Genomic DNA, 25305 nt, shown 5'->3' with positions numbered 1-25305 from the left:
GAAAAATATTTGGGTCTCCGTTAAAGAGACATATTGATTGGCTCTCAGTTACGAAAATTTTAATGTATTCGAAGAAATTTCTTTGCAACAAAGAAAAATAATTATTGGTTTTCAGTCAAAGAAAATTTTCTTCGACCCAATTACATTTCTTTGAATAAAAAAAAAACATTGGCTTTCAGTCAAAGAAAATTTTCTTTTATTCAAAGAAAAATATTCTTTGGCTCTTCTTCAAACAAAAGGCTATTTAACTCAAAGAAAAATATTATTTGGCTTTCCGTCTAAGAAAAATTTCTTTGTACCAAAAAAAACATTGGCTTTCAGTCAACGAAAAGTTTCTTTAATTCAAAGAAAAATAATTATTGTTTCTCAGTCAAAGAAAAGTTTCTACGATTCCATTACATTTCTTTGAATAAAAAAAGCATTGGCTTTCAGTCAAAGAAAAGTTTCTTTAATTCAAAGAAAAATAATGATTGGTTCTCAGTCAAAGAAAAGTTTCTTCGAATCAATTACATTTCTTTGAATAAATGATATACATTCATTGGCTTTCATTCAAAGAAAAGTTTATATTATTAAAAAAATGTCTTTTTTCGCTCTTTGTCAAAGAAAAGTTTCTTTGATTCAAATAAAAATATTATTTAGCTCTAAATCAAAGAAAAGTTTAATTTATTTAAAGAAATTTTTTTGAATCAAAGAAAAATAGCTATTTCTTTAATAAAAAATTCACTAGCTTTCAGTCAAAGAAAAGTTTCTTTTATTCAAAGAAAAATATTTTTTGGCTTTCCGTCTAAAAAAAGTTTCTTTGTAAAAAAAATGTTAATTGGCTTTCAGTCCTAAAGAAGTTGCCTTGATTCAAAGAAATCTTTGAAACAAAGAAAATTTCTTCGATTCAATTGCATTTATTTGAGTCAAAAGAAAAATATTCATTGGCTTTCACTCAAAGAAAAGTTTTTATTATTAAAATAATATATTCTTTGGCTCTTTGTCAAACAAAAGTTTCTTTGATTCAAAGAAAAATATTATTTGGCTCTCTGCATAGAAAAAAAAGTTCCTTGAAACAAAGAAAAATATTCATTCATTTTAAGTCAAAGAAAACTTTAGTTTAATCAAAGAAAAGTAACTATTTCTTTGAAGAAGAAAAAAAATTCCACTGACTTTCAGTCAAAGAAAAGTTTCTTTTATTCAAAGAAAAATATTCTTCGACTCTCCTTCAAAGAAAAATATTCTTTGGCTCTCAGTTAAGATAGGTTTTAATTTATTCAAAGAAATCTTTGCATAAAAAAAAACAATTAATGGTTCTCCATCAAAGAGAAGTTTCTTCGATTCAATTACATTTCTTTGAATCAAAAAAACATATTCATTGGCTCTCAGTCAAAGAAAAAAATCTTTGAATTAAAGAACATTTCTTTGAATGAAAGAAAAATATTAATAGCCTCTCAGTCAAAGAAAAATTTCTTTAAATAAAAGTTTCTCTGATTTAAAAAAAATTGTTTTTGATTGATAGAAATTACTTTTGATTCAAAGAAAATTTTTTATGTCCCAATGAAAATTTTTCTTTAATTAAAAATTGTTTACTTTCTTTTATACTCATTTGTCGTTTCATGTAAATAACTATCTGAAAAAAGATTGTGTTAAATTCAAGACAAATATAATTCTAAGTTTATAATAAACATAAATATTTTTTGAACTCTTAGGAATTTGTATAAATCCTATTAAAAATATTTTACCTTGTATCCGATTGGCCAGCAAGAAAAACTCCCGCCATTTTGTGAAAGGCACAAATAATTGCAGGAAGGCATAATAACAAATAAATCCTGCGCTGATAACGACCAAACTCGCCCATCCGAAGAATAACATCATCGTAAGCCATTTTTCCCGACTTACAATATTTCTTCTTCTAATCTTCCCCTTTTTATAATTCCAGAGAGCTGCTTTTATTCAGCCTTGGATCCTGCACTGTGAGTCCATTTTTTAATTTATTTTAAAACTTACTTTATCATAATTTATATATAAATTTAATTTTATATTTTAATCAATTAATTAATTAATAATACAAAATTAATTAATGAAATTAATAAATAAATTAAAAAAATTAATTAATTAATTATATGATAACAGAAAATCGAGTAACGAGTTATTTTTTTAAACAAAAAATTGCGTCAAGAATGAGTATTTTTCAAGGATGTCGCGACATTGTCTTGTCCTTGAAATATTCTCTTCGGGAGTGATAAATGTTGAAACCCCAAACTTTACATTAAAAAAAAATATATTTTTTCACTTGATTTATAATTTTATATATTTATATATATTAAATTTATTATTTATATATAATATTTGTATATTAAAGGCCGCTTTTTTCGAGAATTGCTAAAAATATTATCATATTACTTTAGAATATTGCAAGTTTGGTATTCCTTGTTAACAATTTTTTCTTTTTTTTTTTTTAAAAAAAGAACAAAAATCGAAAAATCTGAGTGAAACTGACCTTTTTTTGGAGACCCTCGTCATTTGCCTTGCCTGGGATTAAAGCAACTTCAGGAGAAATTATCAGTCGTCCTTTGCTCTGGTTCGTCTAAACTAAAGGAACCGCCCTTTTGACCTAAAACTGACAAGGTTCGACGACGCATTAAGAATAATGCGATTAAACAAATATTTTACTTTAGTCAGAGATAAAATGATTCATTCTAAAACACTATCTTTCGCAATGAAAATTCTTTGATTAAAGAAATCTATCGCGTGACTATCAGTTCATTCCGTTTTGATTTGAAGTCAGTTTTTTTCGTATTTTGCAAATATTTGAAAAATATGCTTTATATATTTATCTCAAAACATTTTATTTTGGAAGAGTTAACACATTTTGAGTTTTTTTTCGATTAACGAATTAAAAAATTTAATTACACTGAAAAAATGTTGAATAACATTAAAAAAAAATATTTTTAAAATAATTGAGATTCACAAATATAATTTATATTGAGATTAAAAAATATTATTTAAAAAGAGGGCTCAATATTTAAAAATGTCAAAAATCACTTAAAATCCTGACCCAAAAAAAAAGTAAACTCAAAAATTATTAATCAAAATACTTCAAATACACGCTGAAACTGTTAATTTTATATACACGAAGGTTTTTTTATGGTTTGAAATTAATTGATCAACGTTGATTCCACGTAATAATAAATAATAATTATTTTTGCATAATGTTATTTATAAAATCTCATGTTATCCTACGCATTAATTTATCTTACTATAAAACAAGAATATTGACCTTTAATTAAAGAAAAAGTCATATTTTCCCTGTAAATCTAAAAAAATCATAAAAAAAATAATTTCCATAATTAGGCAAACTATTTTTTTTTAGATTTTGTTGAAAGAAATTTCTTCAAAGTATCAGAAAACATAAAATGGGACAATTTTTTTTCATAATTATAGAAAAAAAAATTCCAATTTACAACCGGGAAAATTAAAAAATACAAAATCGGAATTTTGAAATTGTTCACTTTAATCTAACAGAACTTTTTCTTTTTTCATTGATTTCTAGGATTATGAATGTTTTGTCGAAATTCCTACTTTTAGACAATGAGTCGAAAAAAAGTAATTAAAATCCCATAAAGCTAATAAGAAAAATGCAATGCTCTAAGTAATAACTTTATAATTATTGAAACTAATTAAATTGAGTCTCATGTTTTTAAATAAAGAGATATAGATTGCATACCAATAAGCATCTTAAAATCATGAAGAAATGCGTCAATTGCATTAATTAATAATAACTATAGTCTCTCTGCAATTATAAATATATTGAATTATTAAAAATTAAAAATATTTCTTTTATTTAACTTAATTAAAGTTAAACTTTATATATCAATTATAATAAAATATATTTATATTACAAAACTCTTAAAGAATAAATAGGCTTTATTTGCAATTAATTTGTTATAAATTTTCCGATGGTCTGATTATTTATTTCCTTCCTAAGAGATAATCAGATATCAGATCACTTCATATATACTTTGTATCGACTAAAGAGATAAGTAGGTCGATATAATATACACAATCTTTTTTAATTATAGCTGACAAATAGCTTTTGTTTATTTTGTTTCTTCTATTTACATTTCGGATTTTTTCAATAAGACGTAAACAAATTAATTTTCAACAAAATAATTTTTTAACAGGAAAAAATAAATTGTATATAGGATGGAACGATATAAAACAAAATTTTGTATATCGTAAAATAAACTATGTGGAAAAGTAGCGTATGAGGACCCTGAGAAAGTATAATTAATTAGGATTCGATCGATAAACGCCTTGGTTTTGCGCGTTAATAAAATATGCTAGAAAAATTCTTATTTTCGTGGAGAGAACTTTTTCAGGCAAAATAAAAAAAAAAATTACATGCACAAAAATATGAAAATTTCGAAAATAAGAATTAAAAAAAAAATTTTGTAGCGCGCTAAACCAAAACGGTCATCGTTTGAATGCAAATTAATTAAACTTGTTCAGGGCCCTCATACGCTACTTTTTCACGTAATTCCGATTTCCAAAATTATTTTTTTTCCCGATCAATTTTATAATTCAATTAATTTTTATAAACGTTTTTTTATATTAAACTGATTTTGTTGAAAATACCTTTTTTCACTGTTCCTTGAAAGAAATTTTTTGTAAACAAAAAATTAATCGATTTCGAGGGATCTCTGCGGAATCTTATCAGCTTTAATTAAAAAAATGTAAAAACCGGATTAAAATTTTTATCCATACACTGATTTACCCCAAAAAAACCGGTTTCGTCCCACTGTCCGTTTGTTCATTTTATGCTTGTCGCAAGCATCGATAGTAATCATGATAAAAATTGACGGCTTCAATCGAACAATAAAATAAAATTTTTAAATCCTTTGAAACTTAATTTTTTGAAGGTTGAAAATTATAAATTACAGGAAAGCTTTTAAACATTAATAATTTGAAATAAAATCTTTTTAAACCTGAGCAGTTTAAAATTAAAGAATATTCAAGGTCAGTCACTTTTAAGCTGAAAGCCTTTCACAACAGAAAACTTCATTTAAATTATAATTAACTTAAATTCAATTTATAACGAATCGATCAATTTCAAATTGTAGCATTCTAAATTCAAAACTTTAAAATTATGTCGAAAAAATTCGTTAAATTTAGTTTTAGATCTTTCGAAAGTAGAAAATAATTAATGAAAAATGTATATTTGTTAATTTTTATGATAGAACTGATCGCACTGAAAGAAATATTTAAATATTTATTGCTTAATGAAAAAAAGTTCCAACCTTTGTAAAAAATGTTCCCGCACTTTTAAACTGAAATAGTTGCGCAAGCCATCCTAACTTCGTGAAACTCTGCGAAAGACTGACGCGTCACTTGTACCTTTGCCGGCATGATTAAAAAAAAAAAATCTTCGTTTGCGGCCTTTGGCGATGGAGTCCTCAGCGATCGCCCCACTCATTCACGAGGATGGATGATTTTTATTTAAAATATTTTAAAAATAGACTTTTCAGAACTGAAAAAAATTTCCCTACTGGTTCCAAAATTATGCCCTTTTTTTATGTAAATATTCTGGTATTAAATGTTAATGCAAAATTAAAATTCTAAAAAGACAAATTTTTAGTTAGAATTTTGTTTAAACAGACTTCACAGTCCTAAGTGCTCTCTCTCGTAGAAATATAATCTTTTTTTGTTCAAAATTTAATCTTTTTAGTTAAAAATTCAAATATTTGGTTTAAAATTGTTTTTTTTTTTTTTTGAAAATTCAAATATTCCAGTTAAAAATTAATCATGTTAGTGGAAAATTTGTCTTTTTATTCTAACATTTATCTATTCCATTTGAGGATTCATCATTTAAGTTTTAAATTTATCATTTTGGTTGCATTTTTTGTTATTATTTTTTTTTTTTAACTGAATATTCAACTATTCTATTTTTGGTAAAATGTTGATCTTTTTTAGTTAAAAATATATTTATTCCAGTTGAAAGTTAAACAAGTTTCTTAAAAATTAATTTTAATTGGTTGGATTTTTTTGTTGGTGCTCTCAAAATAGAAGAAAAATGGCGATTTTTCATAAAAATAGGATAACTTTTTTATATCAAATAATGCAAGTGCCATATTCTTAAAACTTCGTCGAAATATTCATTTTGAATAAAATAGTTTATTTTTCAAGCTAAAAGGTAGCAAGTTTTAGAAAAAATTTGACTTTTAAACCCGAAAAGATGAATTTTCAACAAAACAGTTCAGTTTCAACAAAAAAAAACTTTACCAAAACAGATTAATTTTTAAATAAATAGTTGTATTTTCAACAAAAGAATTGAAGTTTTAACCGAAAAAAATTGTTTAGTTGTAACAGTTAAATTTTTCACAAAATATTAAAATTCCAAGCCAAAAGACAAATTTTTTAGAGAACAGTAGAATTCTCAAATTGAAAATATGAATTTTCAACCCAGAATTTTAATTTTACACCAAAAAAGTCGATTTTTTTAAAAAAAGTAGTTGAATCTTCAACAAAAAAAATTAATCTCCAATCAGTTTCATTTTAAATAAAAGAGTTCAAGTTTAAGCCAAGAAAGATTGAGAGTCAAGAAAGAAAAAGAAAATCAACAAAAGAATGTTTTTTTTTTACAATCAGTTGAATTTTTAGCCCAAAAATATGAATTTCCAAAATAAAAAGTTAATTCTTAATCAAATAGTTGAATTCTTAACCAAAATCGATTAATTTTCAAACTAAAAAGATTAATTTTTGATCAAGAAGATTAATTTTCTATCAAAAAGGATTAATTTTCAACTAAATATTTGAATTTTCAACCCAAAATATGAATTTTCAACAACAAAATTTAATTTTAAACAAAATAGTTAAATTTACACACAAAGAGATGAATATTTAACAACAAAAAATGAATTTTTTTACAGAGCAGTTCAACTTTCTACCAAGCAGCTGAATTTTTAATAAAAAAAAAAAAAGATGAATTTAAGAAAATATCTGAACTTTTTGTAAAATAGTAGAATTTTTAACCAAAACCGATTAATTCTAAACAATTAGAAGTAGACTTTTCAATTAAAAAGAATTTAATTTCTACAAAAAAATGAGTTTTCTACGAAGATTAATTTTTTATTCATAAAGAAGAATGTTTAACAAAAGATTTGAAATTTCAAGAAAATAAGAAATTTTGCAACCAAAAGAGATGAGTTCTGAATTTAAAATATAGAAGTAGACTTTTCAATTAAAAAAACATCAATTTTCTACCCAAAAAAAAAAAACACTTTTTAACAAAATAATTAAATTTTTAATGAAATAATAGAATTTGCAACAAAAAAAGATCAATTCTGAAAGAGAAATATAATATAGTAAACTTTTCAATAAGAAAGAATTTACTTTCAACTAAAAATAAATAAACTAAGGAATGCCATGCATAACACTCAATTTTTATTAATATTAACTAAAATTAACCAAATCTGGATCATAATAATTTTTACTCATTTTCAAAACAATTTTAACTCATACAAAATTTATATTTTTTACTTAAATTTTTTATTAGCATTTAATATCAAAAACTGTACTCTCTTTAATCAAATTTTCAAAATTATAGCCTATATGAATTATAATTATAATGAACGTCCTTGTTTTTTTTTATATATTTGATAATAATTAATTTATTACACTATAAAAATCAAAAATTTCTGATTCAAAGGCGAAAAATTCCTTACTTGAAATAATAAGTTGAGAAAATATATAATTAGCCTTCAAAATATTTCACTGACTCTAATGCTGATCAAGAAAAAATTAATTCTCATGAAAAGAACAAGTTTTTCAATAAAAGAATGCGACATCACTCAAGTTTTCTTGATCTGAGTCACTATATAAGCATCTGCATAAATTATAATTAAAATTTAAGAAATTAAATTCAGAATTAATTAAAATTTAAGAAATTAAATTAAGAATAAATCAAAATTTAAATTCTTCTTTGACATCCAGCATTCAAATTCAACTTCGAAATTCTTGGAAATTAAAAAAACGAAGAATCAATAGATCAAATTTTGACAACACACTGTGAAATGTCTCAATTCAGATTGGTTTAAACCAAAATAAAAAAAGGAGGAAAGAAAAAACGGCAACCTTCAAATCCCCTTGACTTTTTTCTTCTATTTCTTTTTTTAGTTTTTAATCACAATCAGAAAATATTTTTAAAAAAAATAAGAGAAAAGAAGGAAAGATTTGGAGGTTGCCTTCTTTTTCTTTTATTCTGATAAATATTATTCTTTTGTTTATTTAAAAAAAGCTATGTGGATTTTTGTGTTATGGCTTCAATTATTTTAATGTAATTAATCTAAAAAATATGATCGAACTTGTTTAAACTTGAATGATGAAATTTGAGAGTGTGTTCTTCTATTTCTTTTTTTAGTTTTTAATCACAATCAGAAAATATTTACAAAAAAAAATAAGAGAAAAGAAGGAAAGATTTGGAGGTTGCCTTCTTTTTCTTTTATTCTGATAAATATTATTCTTTTGTTTATTTAAAAAAAAGCTATGTGGATTTTTGTGTTATGGCTTCAATTATTTTAATGTAATTAATCTAAAAAATATGATCGAACTTGTTTAAACTTGAATGATGAAATTTGAGAGTGTGTTCTTCTATTTCTTTTTTTAGTTTTTAATCACAATCAGAAAATATTTACAAAAAAAATAAGAGAAAAGAAGGAAAGATTTGGAGGTTGCCTTCTTTTTTTTTATTCTTATAAATATTATTCTTTTGTTTATTTAAAAAAAGCTATGTGGATTTTTGTGTTATGGCTTCAATTATTTTAATGTAATTAATCTAAAAAATATGATCGAACTTGTTTAAACTTGAATGATGTAATTTGAGAGTGTGTTGTGAAAATTTGATAACTAAATTTTTTTTAATTTCTATGAAATTCTTAGATAAAAATTGTCAAGCCCTCAGCAAACAAAACCACAAAGATATCAGGTTTTTCAATCAGTTATTTTTGTATTCAAAAGAACTTAGCATCAGCTCGCTTGAAAAAATATTTGCAATACCTCAGAACGTTTTACTGACAGAATACATTAGAAAACATTTACATATCAAATTACTCAAAACTGAAACAACAGCATGTTCTTCTCATAATCACTTTCATGCATTTCGAAATTATTTATTTCTTCCTGTGTCTTAAAAAAAAAAAACTGTTGAATACTTGAGAACATTTATTGAATAAAATAGAGTATAAACAAAATCAAGAAAAGCTTAAACAATTAAAATTAGATTAACTAAAAAATGATAACTTTCAAATATCAGCGTTGAGCTGCTTAAAAGACTTTTAAAAACTAGTTTGAAAATTCATTTAAAAAAAAAACACTCTTTCCCCTATTCCCCTCTTTTCTCCTTTTTTTAAAAAATTCCTATTTTTACCCTATTTTCAAAAAACTTCCCCTTTTTTCTCGTTTTAATGCGAACTAAATTAATAGAACCCAATTAGAAAATCCAAATATTTTCCGTTAAGTTAATTTTTTTAATTTGAAAAGTCTACTATCACGTTCTCGATACAGAATTCACCTATTTTTTTTAATTCTACTATTTGGTTGAAAATTTAGTTATTTTGTTGAAATTTCAACTATTTTGTTAAAAATAAAAATGTCGAAAATGTAACTAATTGATTGAAAGTTTAATTACTTTGTTAAACATTAATTTTTCGCTGAAGATTGAACTATTTTGTTAAAAATTGTTTCTCAGTTGAAAATTAATTTTTTTAACTGAAATTTTAACTAGTCCATTATTGGCTGATAATTGATCGAATTTATTTTAAAAATTTACTATTATATTTTTCGTTGAAAATTAATATTCTTTGGTTTCAAAACTCAACTGCTTCGTTAAAAAATAATTTTTTTTTTGTTAGAAGATTTATTTCTAATTTGTAGAAAATAACTTTTTTCAATTAAAAATTATTTGATTGAAAATTCATGTAATTTGTAGAAAAATCGAATTTCTTTTATTAAAAATTGAACAGTTCTGTATACAATTTGTATTTTTGGGTTAAAAATTCTAATATTTTAGTAGAAAATTTAACTAATTCTTTAAAAAGTAACTTTATACTTAAAAATTCATATTCTTTGTTAAAAATTAAATTTCTTTTAGAGATATTATATCTTTAGATGGAAAATTCAATATTTTGGTTGTTTTATTGAAAAATTCAAGTGCATATTTTGTTAAAAAGTCTTTTTTTTAGTTGAAAATTGAAAAAAATTGGTTTGAAGTTGAACTACTTGGTTGAAAATTAAATTATCGGTTGAAAATTTATTACTATTTTATTAAAAAAAAATTTTTTGATTCAATTTTTTTTTGAAAATTCATTTTTTAACTATAAGAGTGAAAATTCATATATTTGGTCGAAAATTCATGTATTTTGTTCATATATCTTTTGCTGATATGCAATTCGTATTTTCGGATTGAAAATTCGACTGATTTGTAGAAAAATCGTTTTTTGGGTTAAAAATTCTAGTATTTTGGTAGAAAATAAAACTGCTTTCTTGAAAATTAACTTGTAAGTTGAAATTTCATATAAATTTCGGTTGTTTTGTTGAAAATTCTCTTTTCGGGTATAGAATTAATTTCTTTTTATAGAAATATGATCTTTTTTCATTCAAAATTTAACTATTTGGCTAAAAATTGATCTTTTCTAGTTAAAAATCAAATTATTTGGTTTAAAAGTATTATTATAATTTGTTGTTGAAAATTCAAGTATTTAAGTTAAATATTCATAATTTTAGCAGAAAATTCGTCTTTTTATTTTAAAATTGATCTATTCCAGTTGAGGATTCATCATTTTGGTGGAACTTTTTGTTATTTTTTTTTTTAATTGAATATTTAACTATTTCATTTTTGATTAAACTTCATTACTTATTTATTATTTATTAAAGTCTTTTTTATTTAAAAATTGAACTATTTTGTTGAAAATTCATGTATTTTGTTGAAAAATCTTACTTTTTCGTAGAAAATCTATCTTTTTTATTTAAAAATGTAACTATTTCGTTGTTAACTATTTGGTTTTAAATGCATATTTTTTTGTCTAAAATTCAACTATTTGGTTCGAAATTTGTCTTTTTTAGTTGTAAATTCCAACTTGGTAGAAAGTTGAACCCATTTGTTAAAAATTAATTTTATTTGCTTGAAGATTAATTGCTTTTAACTGAAAATTTAACTATTCCATTTTTGTTTAAAGATTTTTTTATTTGAAAATTAACTATTTGGTTAAAAACTCATTTACTGATTGAAAATTCAAGTATTTCAGTTAAATATTAATCATTTTCATCGTTTTATTTAAAACTCATCAGTTTGGTTGCATTTTTTGTGCGTGGAAAATTGTTTTAACTGAAAATTTAACAATTCTATTTTTGGTAAAAAAATTTATCTGTTTTATTTGAAAATTTAACTCTTTTGTTAAAAAATCATCTTTTCTAGTGGAAGATTCGACATTTTATTTTATAATTTACAGGGTGGCCGTTTTAATCGAAAAAAAATTCCCGGTCATTTCCCGGTTCACAAACATTTTTCATGGCCAATGAAATTTAAAAAATCAAACTATATTCTAAAAAAATTTCTATTTGAAGTAATAAACAAAAAATAACAAATTAAAGCATTCAAAGTTACACACTTGAATTCCAAACTTTTATAATTGAAGTTTAAAAAGAATTAATTACAAAATTGTGTATTCATATGCTCAAAAATTTACACGTGCCAAAAAAAAGGTACTAAAATTTTTCAATTAAATAATGTTAAATGAAATGCAAATAAACTGCAAAATTTAGAACTTTTCTCAATTATAGAGCTCAAAGATTCAGATTAAGTTTCAAAAATATAAATCCACGTTAACATTTTCAATAGTCTAAATTAAAGAATCTAACAATTCATTTTAAAAATGTTCAAAATTATATTATTTCAAGTAATTTATTTAATTTAATTTATTTTAATTTCAAAATCTTCAGAAATCTAGAAGTAGTTTAAAATTTTTCCCAATTCAAAATAATTTTTGAATTTCTTTTCGGAACTTTTAAATATATTTCAAAATTAATTGAATTTTTCTATAACTTGTAGAAAATCCTGCAAATTAAAAAAAAATTAAATTTAAATTTATAAATAACAATACAACACTTACTATTTGTAAAAATATTAGAGTATTTTTAAGGGATCTTTAGAAGGTCTAAAAAGAATTGAATTAAATTTAGAACTTGAAATAATTTCAAATACTTACAGCCAAATTTAAAATAAAATGCAGATTTTTGCAGATTTGAAACAAAAAATTTGTAATTTTTTTAAGAATTGTGAAAGACTTTAAGAGAGTAAAAAATGTTCTTAAGATTCTTAGGAAAATTGAAAATGATTTTTCACTTTGAGAAATTATGGAAGATTTTAAGGTTTTTTTTTTAATTTCCAGGATTATCAAAAATTTTAGGAAAATTTCGATTAATTTTAAAATATATTTAGAAGTTCTGAAAAAATGTTAACACACTTCGTTTAAATTACTTGAAATAATTACAAGTTTTTAATTAATTTTGAATCTTTTCAAAACTTCCATGTATCTCTTAAAATTACTCAAATTTTCTTCAAAAAATAATAATTTCACTTATAAATTAAACACTTTTTAAATAGAAAAATTAAAATTGTAACGCTAAAAGTTAAAAATTTTTTCGAAAATCTAAAGATTCAAAGCTTTCTATGTAAAAAAATTCAGCTTCAAAATTTTTTCTTTTAAATATTTGGGTTCAATTTACTCATCTTAAATGAAGAGTGAATAATATTGCTAAATATTAAATACTTATTATTTTTCTACATGAACAAATTTTAAATTAAATGGGATAAAAATTAAATAATTTAGACTTAAAATATTTTAAATTTAATAAAAACCTTTAATTATGATTATGTTATTATGGATTTATTTTTAAGTTGAAAATAGTAAAACGCGCGTTTACATTTTTTAATGACTAAAAAAAATTAATAGAAATAATATATTATTAAATTTAATTTTAAAAATAATATAAAGGAAGACCTGAAACTCTGAATAAAAAATATATTATTGATAAATCATGAAAATTTATATTTAAAAATAAAATGATCGGAATAAATGATATATTAATTTCAATTCTTATCAAGACTTTCAGATCTATTTTTTAAATAATTTATTTGTTTATATTTACAGTTAATTGTTTAAATCTTCAAAACTGCACTTTAATTATTTAAAAAACTGTTAAATGGAACTTAGGCAGACTCGGGCCACCCTGTTTTTTATAAAAAAATCTTCGATTTTAAAAACATCCAATTTTTAATTTATTTAACCTTTAAAACTGCATTTTTAAATTCTTTAAATTAAAATCTGTAATTAAAAATAAAAAATCTAAATTGAAAAATTTTAAAGTGAAAGATTTTCGAATTAAGCATTCTAAACTAAATGATATAATAATTTATAAAAATCGCAATTGAACAAATTACTTTAAAAAAACGATTGAAATCAAAGTTTGACACTTTTTTTTAAACTAAAAATTTTGTAAAATTCCCAGCCAAAGAAAAAAATCCCAGCCATTTCCCGGCCTCAAAAAATTCCCGGTCATTTCCGGGTCCAGCGACCACCCTCAATTTATCACCGGCTGATTTTTTTTTTTTTGCGATAAAAGTATTTTATTCGTTATAAGCGTTGAAGAAATGATACGTTAAAATAATGAAAATAAAGAATCTAGGTTACAATGGCGCCCCATGTTGGGCGTCATTGTAGTATATATTCTTTTGTCTTTCAAACTGCCATTTGCATGACTAGGAGGTGGACGAGGTGGAGAAGGTTAACGATCTAAATAATTGTCACATGCATAAAAAAGGAAAAAGAAAAAGTCATGGAGATGTTTGCTCATGCTGATGCTCAATGCTCACAATATGATTCACTGCAAGTGTAACACGATGCGACTTTGCTTGCAGAGCGCAATTAAACGGAGACACCGAGAAAATTAAAAGCGCATGTGCTCATTGAAGATCAAATTAAGTTGAGGCGAGCCGGCCCTCTTTCATCGTTAATTCTCAATAAATTGCTACTCATTGACCCATCTCAAACATAATATTACATATTGTGTGACACAAATTTATTATTCTTCACTTCAACAAGCAAGAAGATTCAATTTCTATCCAAACCGATGAGTTTTCAACTAAAAACGATCAATTTTCAACGAAATATGTATTTGAATTTTCAAATAAAAATGATCAATTTCCGATCCGCAAATATGCATAGTAAAATTTTCAGTTAAAAAATTAATTTGCAACCCACAGGAGAATAATTAATCAACAAAATAGTTCAATTTTGAACCAAAGAGGCAAATTTTCAACTAGAATGATAAATATTCATTTAAAAAATTACTTATCACAAAATTGTTGAATTATCTTAAAAATATGATTAATTTTTAACCAAAAAAAGGTGATTTCTTAAGAAAAATTTAATAGTTGATGTTTCAGGCAAAACTGATTTTATTTTTAAAATAAAAACAGTTTAATTAAACTAAAAAAGATTAATTTTAAAAAATGTTGCATCCTCAGCTAAGGAAGACGATTTTTAACAAAACAGCTGACTTCAAACAATTTTCTGCTAAAAGAAAATAAATTTTTAACTAAATAATTTTGTTTTAAACCACAAGGATAAAGTTTGAAGTGAAAATCATAATTTTCAAAAAAAAAAAAAGAAATTTTAACTAAATAAATGAAATTTCAACTAAGAGAAACAAAATTTGTACAAAAAATTGAACAGTTAAGATTTCAGTTAAAAAATAAATTTTCAGTAAAAAATGTGAGTTTTCAAACAAAATCAATTTTCTATTTAAAAAACGAAATTTTAATAAAATACATGAATTTTCAATCAAAAAGTATATTGTTTAACAAAACAGTTCAGTTTTCAACCAAGAAGATAAATTTTGAAGCAAGTATTTCAATTTTCTGTCAAAGAAACAAAATTTCAACAAAATACGTCAGTTTTAAACTGAGAAGGACAAATTTTCAACCAAAAGTTAAATTCTTCACCAATATTGTTCATTTTTTAACCAAAAATATTAATTTTAAAACCAAAAAAGACGAATTTTCAACAAACTATGATTTTTCAACCAAATAGTTAAATTTTTCACAAAAATGTGAATTTTGAAACATTTCGATTAATTTTTTACTGAATTTTTTTTTAAACATATTACATGATTTTTTAACCAAATAGTTAAAATTTCAATAAAATAGTTCAGTTTTCAAAAAAAGATGAATTTTAATTTTCTTTCAAAGAAACGAAATTTCAACAAAATGCATTAGATTTAAACTGAGAAGGTCAAATTTTCAACCAAATAATTAAATTTTTCACTAAAAATATGAATTTTCAAGCATTTCGATTTAATTTTTCACAAAAAAATTTTTTTTTTAACATAATACATGATTTTTCAACCAAATAGTTCAATTTTCAACAAAATAGTTCAGTTTTCAATAAATAAAAGACGAATTTAAAAATATGAACTTCAATTTTCTACCAAAGAAATTAAATTTTAATAAAATTCACAAGTCTTCAGCTATGAACGACATTTTTTCACCAAAAATAAAATGTTTAAATTTTCAGTTAGAAAAATTAATTTTTAACCAAAAACGAATATGCAACAAAATATTTAAATTTATAAGATGTTAAGTTGTTGACCATGGTGTAATAATATTCTTGTAGATGGAAGTCAAAATTTCAGTCAATTACTGAAATTTTGACTACCATCTACAAGAATAAAATATTTAAATTTTCAACCAAAGATATGAATTTTCAAGTAAAAAATATAAATTTCCAACTACAAATGGATTAGTTCAATTTTCAGTTCAAAAAAATGTAAACGAAAAAGCAAATTTTTCAACAAAATAGTTCAATTTTTCACCAATATAATTAAGTTTTTAACCAAAAAGATGAATTTTCAATAAAAGGATTAATTTTAAATAAAAAATATGAATGTTCAACAGAATACACGAATTTATATTTTTTTAAATATAAGTTTTTAACCAAAAATGGAAAAGTTACATTTTCAGTTAAGAAAACTAATTTTCATCTAAAAAAAGACGAATAAATATTTCAACGAAATTGCTGAATTTTTTAAAGCCAAAATATGAATTTTCTACAAAACAGTTGAATTGTAAACAACAAAGTTACCTTTCTACCAAATAGTTGAAGTTTTTACAAAATAGGTACATTTAAAAAAAGAGAGGAATTTTCAACTAATTTGATGAACCTTAAAAAAATTAATTTTTAGCAAAACTGTTGAGTTTTCAACAAAAGAATTAAATTTTCAACCGAATAATAAAATTGTTAATCAAAAAAGATGAATTCCCAACGAAAAGTATAATAGTTGACTTTTCAACAAAAAAGAATGAACATGCTAAAGAAACCATCTGAATAATTATGTAATAAAATACGTAAAAATTATCATAAAAAAGTATGTTAGTTTATGATGTATGTTTATGTTAGTATGTATAATTGCAAAATAATATTTTGAAATTGAAAATAATATGCAAAAAACAGTGTATAATATAACACTTTAATTAAGTATAATTAATTTTTAACTCATAATTATATTTCTTGTTTTTACATGTTAGAAAACTAATTATATGAAGGAATTGCCATCTTAATAATTTCTTTATATTCGTGAATAATTTAAAAAAATTTTTGTTTTTCTTACACTATAATCTCATTTTGGCTGACACTAAACATTTTTCTAAACAACTGAGTGCATTGAACTGATAAAAATACCTTTGGAACCGATTAAAAAGTTTAAGAAAACAAACAGAAAAACTAGGTTTTTCAAATAGTCATATTTTTGTGTTCAAACATGATCATTTTTCAATTCTCTTTATCTATTTCTCAATCTTTGACCTTCCTAAATTTTTTTGCTGATGTATTTAATCAGTAAAAAAATTCTGAAATGTTATTCAACAGATTTTTTTAAAAGAGAGTTAAAAAAAAGTGTTAAAACAAAAATGACTATAAAGCTTGCTAAACAAGATGCCTATATGATATAAAAAGTTTTCTAATTAATGAAATCCCCCTTTTTCGAAAAAATCCCCTTCTGTCTCTAAAACTGAACCACTGAATCGCCGCAATCCCTAAAACCTATATCCAGAAATGTTCACGATTTTTAGTGAAAAATCGCTGGTACAAATTTAGAATCGACAAGTAAGAATTTCTCCGCAGACTTGGCTCTTTGCTGCAATTTCTAGACCGTCTAGACTATGACCGAGGTAAGCAGGTGAAACGAGAAGTGCAGAAAATAATTAGATGCATCGGTGAAGAGGGGAAATGAAGGTTTCGAACCAAGTGAATGTGCACCATGATCGTCCTTGCAAGGACAGGCGCTTTTTCCACGCCTCAAGTGTAGTCTTTGCCTTATACTATATTCCCCACAACGAGTTGTTTCCCATTTTTTCTTTTCCTCCCTACTGCCCTCCTTCGACTTTTTATTTTATTTTCTCTCTCTCTTTTTGTCCCTTGCATTATTCTCCTCCCCGAAGGAAACCTGTCGTATTTTTAACAGTGTGGTATAATACTAGTGGTGCATTTTGCTATAAATAGCCAGCTCGCTTATAACCCGGTTCTTGAATCTTGAAAGGATGTAGTGGTGCCGCTAAAAGCTAGGGGGTTGGTCGATGATGTCGGGAATTTTTGCATCGAGAGAAAAAAAGGCGTCTCAAGGAACTGAGGATGGCGTCTACTGCAGTTACATTCTTATAACTTGATTTCTTTCATGGTATTACCTCCTACCCTAAATGGCTATTTGCTATGGCTACCCTGCGACATTTCGCATTCCAGCCCCTGTTTCAAGCATAAGGTCACTTCAAGCTTCTTTAAGAGAGCACAGGGCCAATTATTGGTCAATCGTACTTTCAACTTTGCCTCTGACACCCACCAGAGGCGTAGCGAAAGGGCAATTCCAGGCATTATTGCTCATAAAATAGTATATTATGCACTGAGGTACAGAAGAGGGACTTTACTGATGGGTGCTGAAAACATAAAGTTGTCAATAAAGTCCCTCTCGTCCATGATTTATACGATATTTGTGCCTGTGGAGCTAAGCTTAAGTGCCGCTTTTTAAGGTCATAGGTATGTAATGGCTATTTATACGAGTATGTCTATGATTAGCTAAAAAGGGAAACTTCAGGTTCGCTCCACAGACACCAGAAACGAACGTTTTCATGCAAGAGTTACATAAAAACAATTTTTTTTTACTTTGTGACGGTCTGAATGAAGCAACTTTAATTCAATGTGTTCTGACGCAGATTCGTAGATCTCGTCAGTTGATTTATTTGAATGAAAGACAAGTTGCCGCTGTAGCAATCAAACGAGGAATGATTTTGAGGCCGAGCCAGTTCCGTGATGAATGAGGGGAGTCTAATGCCCTTATCATAAAAAGAGAGCGAGTGATATCTATCTATTATTAGCTTAAGGAACTATTCTGTTTTAGAAGAGCGCGTTTACAAAGCTAGAATATTTTTACCCATTCTTCCTGGCTTTACAACTTCTACCCGTGATAGTATGTAGTTCAAAGTTTTACACTCCAATCTTTATATTATGATCCTTCCATCCTAAATCTTCACACCCACTCAGTTGGTATTCCTCAGTGATGCTTGCGGACAATTCTGAGAGTTGGTCAGGGCGGTCGTGATTCTTAAGATATTTAGGAGCAATTTCTTATAGTTGAAGGAGGAATCTGTGGCTTTTGGGTGCTTAGGGAAAATTTCTTAGTCTAAGACCGAGCTTTGGTTCTTCTAAGGACAATTCAGAGAGTTGGAAAAGGCGTTAGCGAATCTTGAGTGGCTAAGAACAAGTTCAGTAAGGTGGAAACGGCGGGGGTGGTTCCTAGGTGCCTGCAGACAATTCTGAGAGTTGGACAGGGCGCTGGCGATTCTTAAGATACATAGGAACAATTTCTTATGGTTGAAGCTGGAATTTGTGGCTTTTGGCTGCTTTGGGAAAGTTTCTTAAGAGTTAAACCGGGCTTTGGTTGTTTTATTTGACAATTCTGAAAGTTGGAAAAGGCATTAGCGAATCTTGAGTGGCTAAGAACAATTTTAGTAAGGTGGAAACGGCGGGGGTTTTCTAGGTGTCTGCAGACAATTTTGAGTTGGGCAGGACGCTAGTAATTCTCAAGATATGCTAGGAACAATTTCTTATGGTTGAAGAAGCCGTTTGCGGTTCTTGAGTGCTCAGGGGTAATTTCCGAGAGTTAGTGCTTTGGTTGTTCTAGGGTCAAGTCTGAGAGTTGGACAAAGCGTTGGCAGTTCTTGGGTGCCTATGAACAATTTCAGTGAAGTGGAAACGGCAGACAATTCTGAGAGTTGGACAGGACGCTGGTGATTCTTAAGATACATAGGAACAATTTCTTATGGTTAAAGCTGGAATTTGTGGCTTTTAGGTGCTTAGGGAAAGTTTCTTAAGAGTTAAACCGGACTTTGGTTGTTTTGGGGACAATTCAGAGAGTTGGAAAAGGCATTAGCGAATCTTGAGTGGCTAAAAACAATTTCAGGAAGGTGGAAACGGCGGGGGTTTCCTAGGTGTCTGCGGACAATTCTGAGTTGGGAACGGCTCTGGTAATTCTCAAGATATACTAGGAACAATTTCTTATGTTTGAAGAAGCGGTTTGCGGTTCTTGGGTGCTCAGGGGCAACAGTTGAGAGTTAGGGCTTTGGTTGTTCTAGGGTCAATTCTGAGAGTTGGACAAAGCGTTGGCGGTTTTTGGGTACCTAGGAACAATTTCAGTGAAGTGGAAACGGCGGGAGTGGTTCCTAGGTGCCTGCAGACAATTCTGAGAGTTGGACAGGGCGCTGGTGATTCTTAAAATATTTAGGAACAATTTCTTATGGTTGAAGCTGTAATTTGTGGCTTTTGGGTGCTTAGGGAATGTTTCTTAAAAGTTTAACCGGACTTTGGTTGTTTTAGGGACAATTCTGAGAGTTCGGCAATTCGCTGACAGTTCTTGGATGCCTAGGAACAATTTCAGTGAACTAGAAACGGTGGGGTTCGCTCTTAGGTGCCTACAGACAATTCTGAGTTGGAAAGGGCGCTTGTGATTCTTAAGATACCCAGGGACAATTTTTTATAGTTGAATAAGGCGTTGGCGGTTCTTGGGTGCCTATATGGACAATTTATGATAGTTGGCGAGTCTTGGGTGCCAGAGGCAATTTCAGGTGGTTTTTGGGTGTCTATGGACAATTTCTGAGAGTTGGATAGAACGCTGATGGTTCTTAAAAAACATAGGGAAAATTTCTGAGAGTTCGACATTTCAGAAAGGTGGACACCTTATTTGTTCCGCATGCTGAAAATTTGATTGAATTTTTTAACCAAGGGCATCCTATCACTTTGTCTCTAAAATTCGTATAAGTTTGATTGTACTGTTTTTGCTATTAGGAAAAAAGTCCGCGTAAATTGTCAATTTTGAAGCTATATTGAACATATCTGGATTTAGAGACAAAAAGAATTTTAAACTATAATAAAAAAATTTATGAACGTGTTATAAACTTTGATGACCTACAGAAGAATTTTAAGTTTTAAATAAAACGATTTACGCCTTAATTTGCAATCTACATTTTAAATACATACGTCTTCTCGTAAATCTTAATAACCAACGAAAGTAAATTACATTTTTATTGCAAGCATGAAAACGACAAAAAAAATATCCTCAATTAAATTCGGATTAATCAAGTCGAAACCAGATGTCATACAAATGTTAGTCATGTTTTTATCGTGGGGCGTATGTATGTTTTTCCGTCGCTATTCTCTATATTATAACTGATTATCACTTTGATAGAGCAAACTCGGAAAAAATTTCTTGGATTTAAAGAGAATTTCTTTTGATTGAACAAAATTTCCTTGCTTCAAAAAAATTATTTTTTGTTCCAACGAAAGTTGTTCTATTCTTAAAAATGATTTTATTCGATTTGAAGTTATTTTGAGTTAAATAAAAAATGGTGTTAAACAAACGGTTTCTTTAATTAAGGACAAATATTCTTTTATGTGAAAAATTCAAATGTTTATTTAACTCTATACATTTTTGCATCTTCCGGTCAACATTTTATTCGAGAAGTCGGGAAGCGATAATATTATCACGGCACGAAGTGACAAATGATTATTTGTAATATGTACTAACTAATATGTAAATAATTTCAGAATGAAATTTCGACAAATATTTACAGATGATCTTTATACGAAATTATCAGAAAAATAGTAGTTACAAACAAAATATTCTCTGAAACTATAAAAAAAATAATAATACTTTGTTTTCACACTAAGAGGAAAATATTTTTTTGATGAAACAGTTTCATATAAGAGTGAAAATTCTTTAAAAACTAACACTGCTGAAAAAATCCTATTGTTGAATAATTTCAGTGAAAAAATGGCTGTTATTTTATTCAGAAATGATCAATCGTTTTCGTTTATAAAATAGTTTGAACTTTGAACAAATTTATTCATTTAATTTGAACTTTGAACAAATTTATTTATTTAAAAATTAATGATTTTCGGCAGTTTATTAAGTATGATAAGCGACTTAGATACATATTATGTAGCAAATCATTTTTTTACAAAAAGTTAAGCAAATTTTTTTCACTTATATTATTTATAACAAAGATAAGTGTTAACATTATTTTCCAACATAATAAATAAGATTGCAAAGAATTTTTTTCATAAAAAAGTAGGAAAATATTTTATTTATATTTGTTTACAACAATAAAATGTAAAATCAATTAATTATTTGCATTTCATGCATGCTCACGTTGTAATTAAAGTTGATTGCATATATATATATATCAAGTATTAAGAGATGAAACTTTTTTTTTTAAACTACACTTTTTTTTTTATCTGAAAAGTAAATAAAATCAAAATATCTCTTATTAAGCCGCTCCTGAGCCTGCACACCGAAATCCTAAAATTCATTCTTACGAGACGTCTCCCATTCAGTTTTTTCTTTTATCTCGGAAACGTGAATTTCATTTTTATCAAGACCAAGAATACACGAGTAGATGGTCAATGAACTCATCTTTGAGTACACCTTGAGTGCACCTTGAATACACTGAAGAACCTAAGAATTTCCGATTATTGAACGAATTTTTTTATCTTGAGCTACTGCGCATGCTTCGCTCAGCACTCCTGATTGGCCTCTGTTGGCGCGCAATTCAAACCGAGTGTAATTAACAATTATAGAAATTAAAATTATTAGAAATTATATATTCAAATTTGGTCATCTATTTCACCTGAAATGTGGGAATTATTATTTGATTTCTCACCTTACAGCACAAATTACATGATTTATTAATTTTAATATATCATATTTAATCGTGACTTATTTTAATTTCAATAATTGTTCATTATACCCGGTTTTAATTATGTGCAAAAGCAGCCAATGAGAGCCCCTGTGACAGACATGCGCAGTAGCTATACATGCCACGCTGAACCGGCTTTTGTGTTCAGGAGCGTACCGTGAAATTTCTTTAAATGAAAGGAGAGGTTATTAAAAATTCATTATTGCGACAAGTTACAATTTTCATTACAAATTATTTTTAGACTACACTTTGCCACACATCAGTTCATTACTGTCATCAGTATTCATATTCACTATTCACACATATTGTTTATGCGCGATGATGCAAAATGAATTTAAATTATCCACTTTTTTGCTTTATTTTAGAAAATGTTATTCAAATGAAGTCCGTACAAAAGAAGCACCTCGATTAGCAATTGGAAAAATAATACATGTAGTATAATTTTGGTAAAAGGCGCCCCTTTGCCTTTAAGGGCCCCCATTTTCTAACCTCAAACACAATATAATATTCTGATCATCTTCTTGAATTATTACAGTAGTTAAAATGAGAGGTAGTATTAATATCGATTTGATATAATTGTTTGCCTGATTCTTTCTTTTTCCAAAAAGTGTTATTATTTAGCGAAAGCCCTGGAGTTCAGGAACTCATTTGGTGTTGTTTTTTGAGTTAATCATGAATAAAAAATAAGTTTTTGATACATACCATATAGTGTACCAAGTCTATGTCGAGAATAACTTTTAGCCTCCCCGAGTTTTGGAAAACACAACCCGTTTTTTTGACACGCAAATAATAATTTTACGCGTATGACCCGTGGTGCCGAGAACAGACCAGACCCGGGCCAAAAAACGTGGCGATTGGCAGGTTTGGCACTTGGCCATTACTTGGCACTGAGCAGAACAAGTTCTAAAACCAAAACGCATCGAAACGGGAGACAGGAAACTCGCATTATTGCCAACCGACCAAGACCAGCGCACCACAGTAGGTAGCAAAAATCTGTACTAATAAAAACGGGATATTACGTATTTATTAGATATTTCCATTTCAATCAACAGCTAACTTCACTTCGTAGATTTCTGAGGGGGAAAACAGGGGATAAAATGCATGGAATTCAGTTCATTTCTACCATATTTTGCTAATATCTTCGTAAAACCTAATTTTTTTTATATATAAGTGTATTTGAAAAATAGTTTTTATTTTTTAATTACTATTTAATCAAATAATAAAATGATAATAATGATTAATAATGACAAAGATATTAAAGAAATGAAGTTTTGTTCCAAGCATTTGATACACTGTTTTCCCCTCAGCTTTTAACAAAGTGAAGTTAGGTGATGGTTGAAGTGAAAAAAAACCTAATTTGGGATCTGAAATCTTGAGGGCACCACTAACGGTAAAAGCAATATGGCCGGCAACAGTAGGTAGATGTCTCATAAGATTCACATAAAACATTGAAAATTAATCTTAAACCTTCAAAATGAATGTAACAATAACTCTAATTTTTGATTTTACAAAATCCACCCCGGCATGTAGAAATTCGTAGAAGGAGAAACAATTTTACGTACAGGATACCTTCTATTTTGCGGAAAAGAGGTGGGATATGCAACTTCAGACTCTATTATTGCATTTTGTTTGCAAACTTCGAATGTAAAAACTCTTATCGTCTAAATAATAAATTCTTCAATTTTTCCCCCTCATAAACATGTAAAATGTAATATTAAATATCGACATTTTAATACAAAATTAAATTTATATCCGCTTGAAATGGCAAATCAGCAGTACCTTTTTTCAGATTTGAGGTTATGTTGATATATGTATACCGAAAATTATATTTTCATTTAGAACCTGTTTTGATTATTTTCACTCGGAATGTTGAAAAATTATTGATGAATAAAAACAATAAATACTTGATGATGATTATAACTTTTCCTTCAATCTTTTTTATTGACAGTGGAACAAGCTTGAAAATCCATTTCAATTTCGTGAATTTCTTCACTTTATTCTGTTTTATTTTTAGAGTCATACTATCAGTAAATACTGTAAATGTATGGTGCTATAAGATTTTTCATAATTTTGTTTAAATAGGAGTTTATTTACATTTCAGAAAGACCGAACAGTTTCATGCTTTCGAGCAGTAGAAGAGCAAACAAACACACACCAAAACACTTTGCTCTTCGATTTTCGTGACGAAAACTCCATTAGTAAAGTTTGATTTATTTTATTTGCAACTTTTTATTTATCACTTTTAATTTTTTCCCTCGTTTTCACTATGAAAAAAGAACACTGTAAAACCTTTAGAAAAATTATTTTCGTTTATTCGCCTATACTTCCCGTCAAAATTTACCTACGCTCAGGGCTTTCCGATTCTGTCACCAGGTAGCATATTCGAATACTTCAGATCCCAATATCAAAGTAAGTTTTTTTTATCATAAATTAAATGCAGCCTTTAAATTCTAAGCTTTTAAAACACGTATTATATTTTATTTAAAGTGGCTACATCCAGATGTAAATAAAGATGGCGTGGCATCGTCGAATGGTAGAATGAGAAAAGATACATTTTCTGTGTGCATACGGCAGGCATGTAAATACACCTTAAAATTTAGGCCTTATTTCATTAACCATAGAAAAAAATTGATTAATAGCTTTAGTCAATCTTTTTCTTTTCTTTATAAATAATTTTAGTTTGCTAATTCCAATTCTGATGCCGCAAATAAGAAAACTCCGATGGAAAAGAAATGTTTTCATTGCCTTTCGACATTTTTTTAATCGAATCGAGAATGCGACTTCTGCTGAAATTCTCCGCTAGAGAGGAGCACGTTCAGAGTTTTTTCTCTGTCAGGGTACCTTTTCACATAGGGCTCTTTTGAATTAATCGTGGAATTAATATTTTTCATATGATACATTTCTAGCTACCTTGTTAGTTCATGGCCAATTTGATTGGTTGACAACCTAGATACGAACTCGATGTGCCA

The 25305-nt window shown here is 26.8% G+C and overlaps 2 protein-coding genes across 10 annotated transcripts in view; one reads left to right on the top strand and one right to left on the bottom strand.

Annotated features, from left to right (window-relative positions):
- The window catches only part of LOC117181470 (organic cation transporter protein-like), a 104022-nt gene that overhangs the window by 28943 nt on the left and 49774 nt on the right, over nt 1–25305 (bottom strand). Inside the window, exons 1-3 of one of the 4 annotated variants that reach the window (XM_033374149.1) lie at nt 23039–23208; nt 2483–2602; nt 1725–1953 (exon numbers count right to left, since the gene is read on the bottom strand). In XM_033374149.1, coding sequence (XP_033230040.1) covers nt 1725–1867 — 143 coding nt within the window. In that variant the 5' untranslated portion in view covers nt 1868–1953; nt 2483–2602; nt 23039–23208. Of the gene's footprint in view, nt 1–1724; nt 1954–2482; nt 2603–5282; nt 5380–23038; nt 23209–25305 lie in introns of those variants that run through there. The other 3 variants (XM_033374153.1, XM_033374151.1, XM_033374152.1) reach the window with 3 other exon arrangements.
- The window catches only part of LOC117181471 (DDB1- and CUL4-associated factor 12), a 251124-nt gene that overhangs the window by 181764 nt on the left and 44055 nt on the right, over nt 1–25305 (top strand). For 3 of the 6 annotated variants that reach the window (XM_033374157.1, XM_033374162.1, XM_033374163.1), the window contains one exon: nt 1922–1955. Coding sequence is in view for 2 of the 6 variants with exons in the window: in XM_033374162.1 (XP_033230053.1) it covers nt 1922–1955 (34 nt within the window). In the remaining 4 variants the exon portion in view is untranslated. Of the gene's footprint in view, nt 1–1780; nt 1956–25305 lie in introns of those variants that run through there. The other 3 variants (XM_033374156.1, XM_033374160.1, XM_033374155.1) reach the window with 2 other exon arrangements.

Source organism: Belonocnema kinseyi, chromosome 10 (genome assembly GCF_010883055.1).
Source record: "Belonocnema kinseyi isolate 2016_QV_RU_SX_M_011 chromosome 10, B_treatae_v1, whole genome shotgun sequence".
Lineage (NCBI taxonomy): Eukaryota > Metazoa > Arthropoda > Insecta > Hymenoptera > Cynipidae > Belonocnema > Belonocnema kinseyi.
This window is presented reverse-complemented; position numbering and strand designations above follow the sequence as displayed.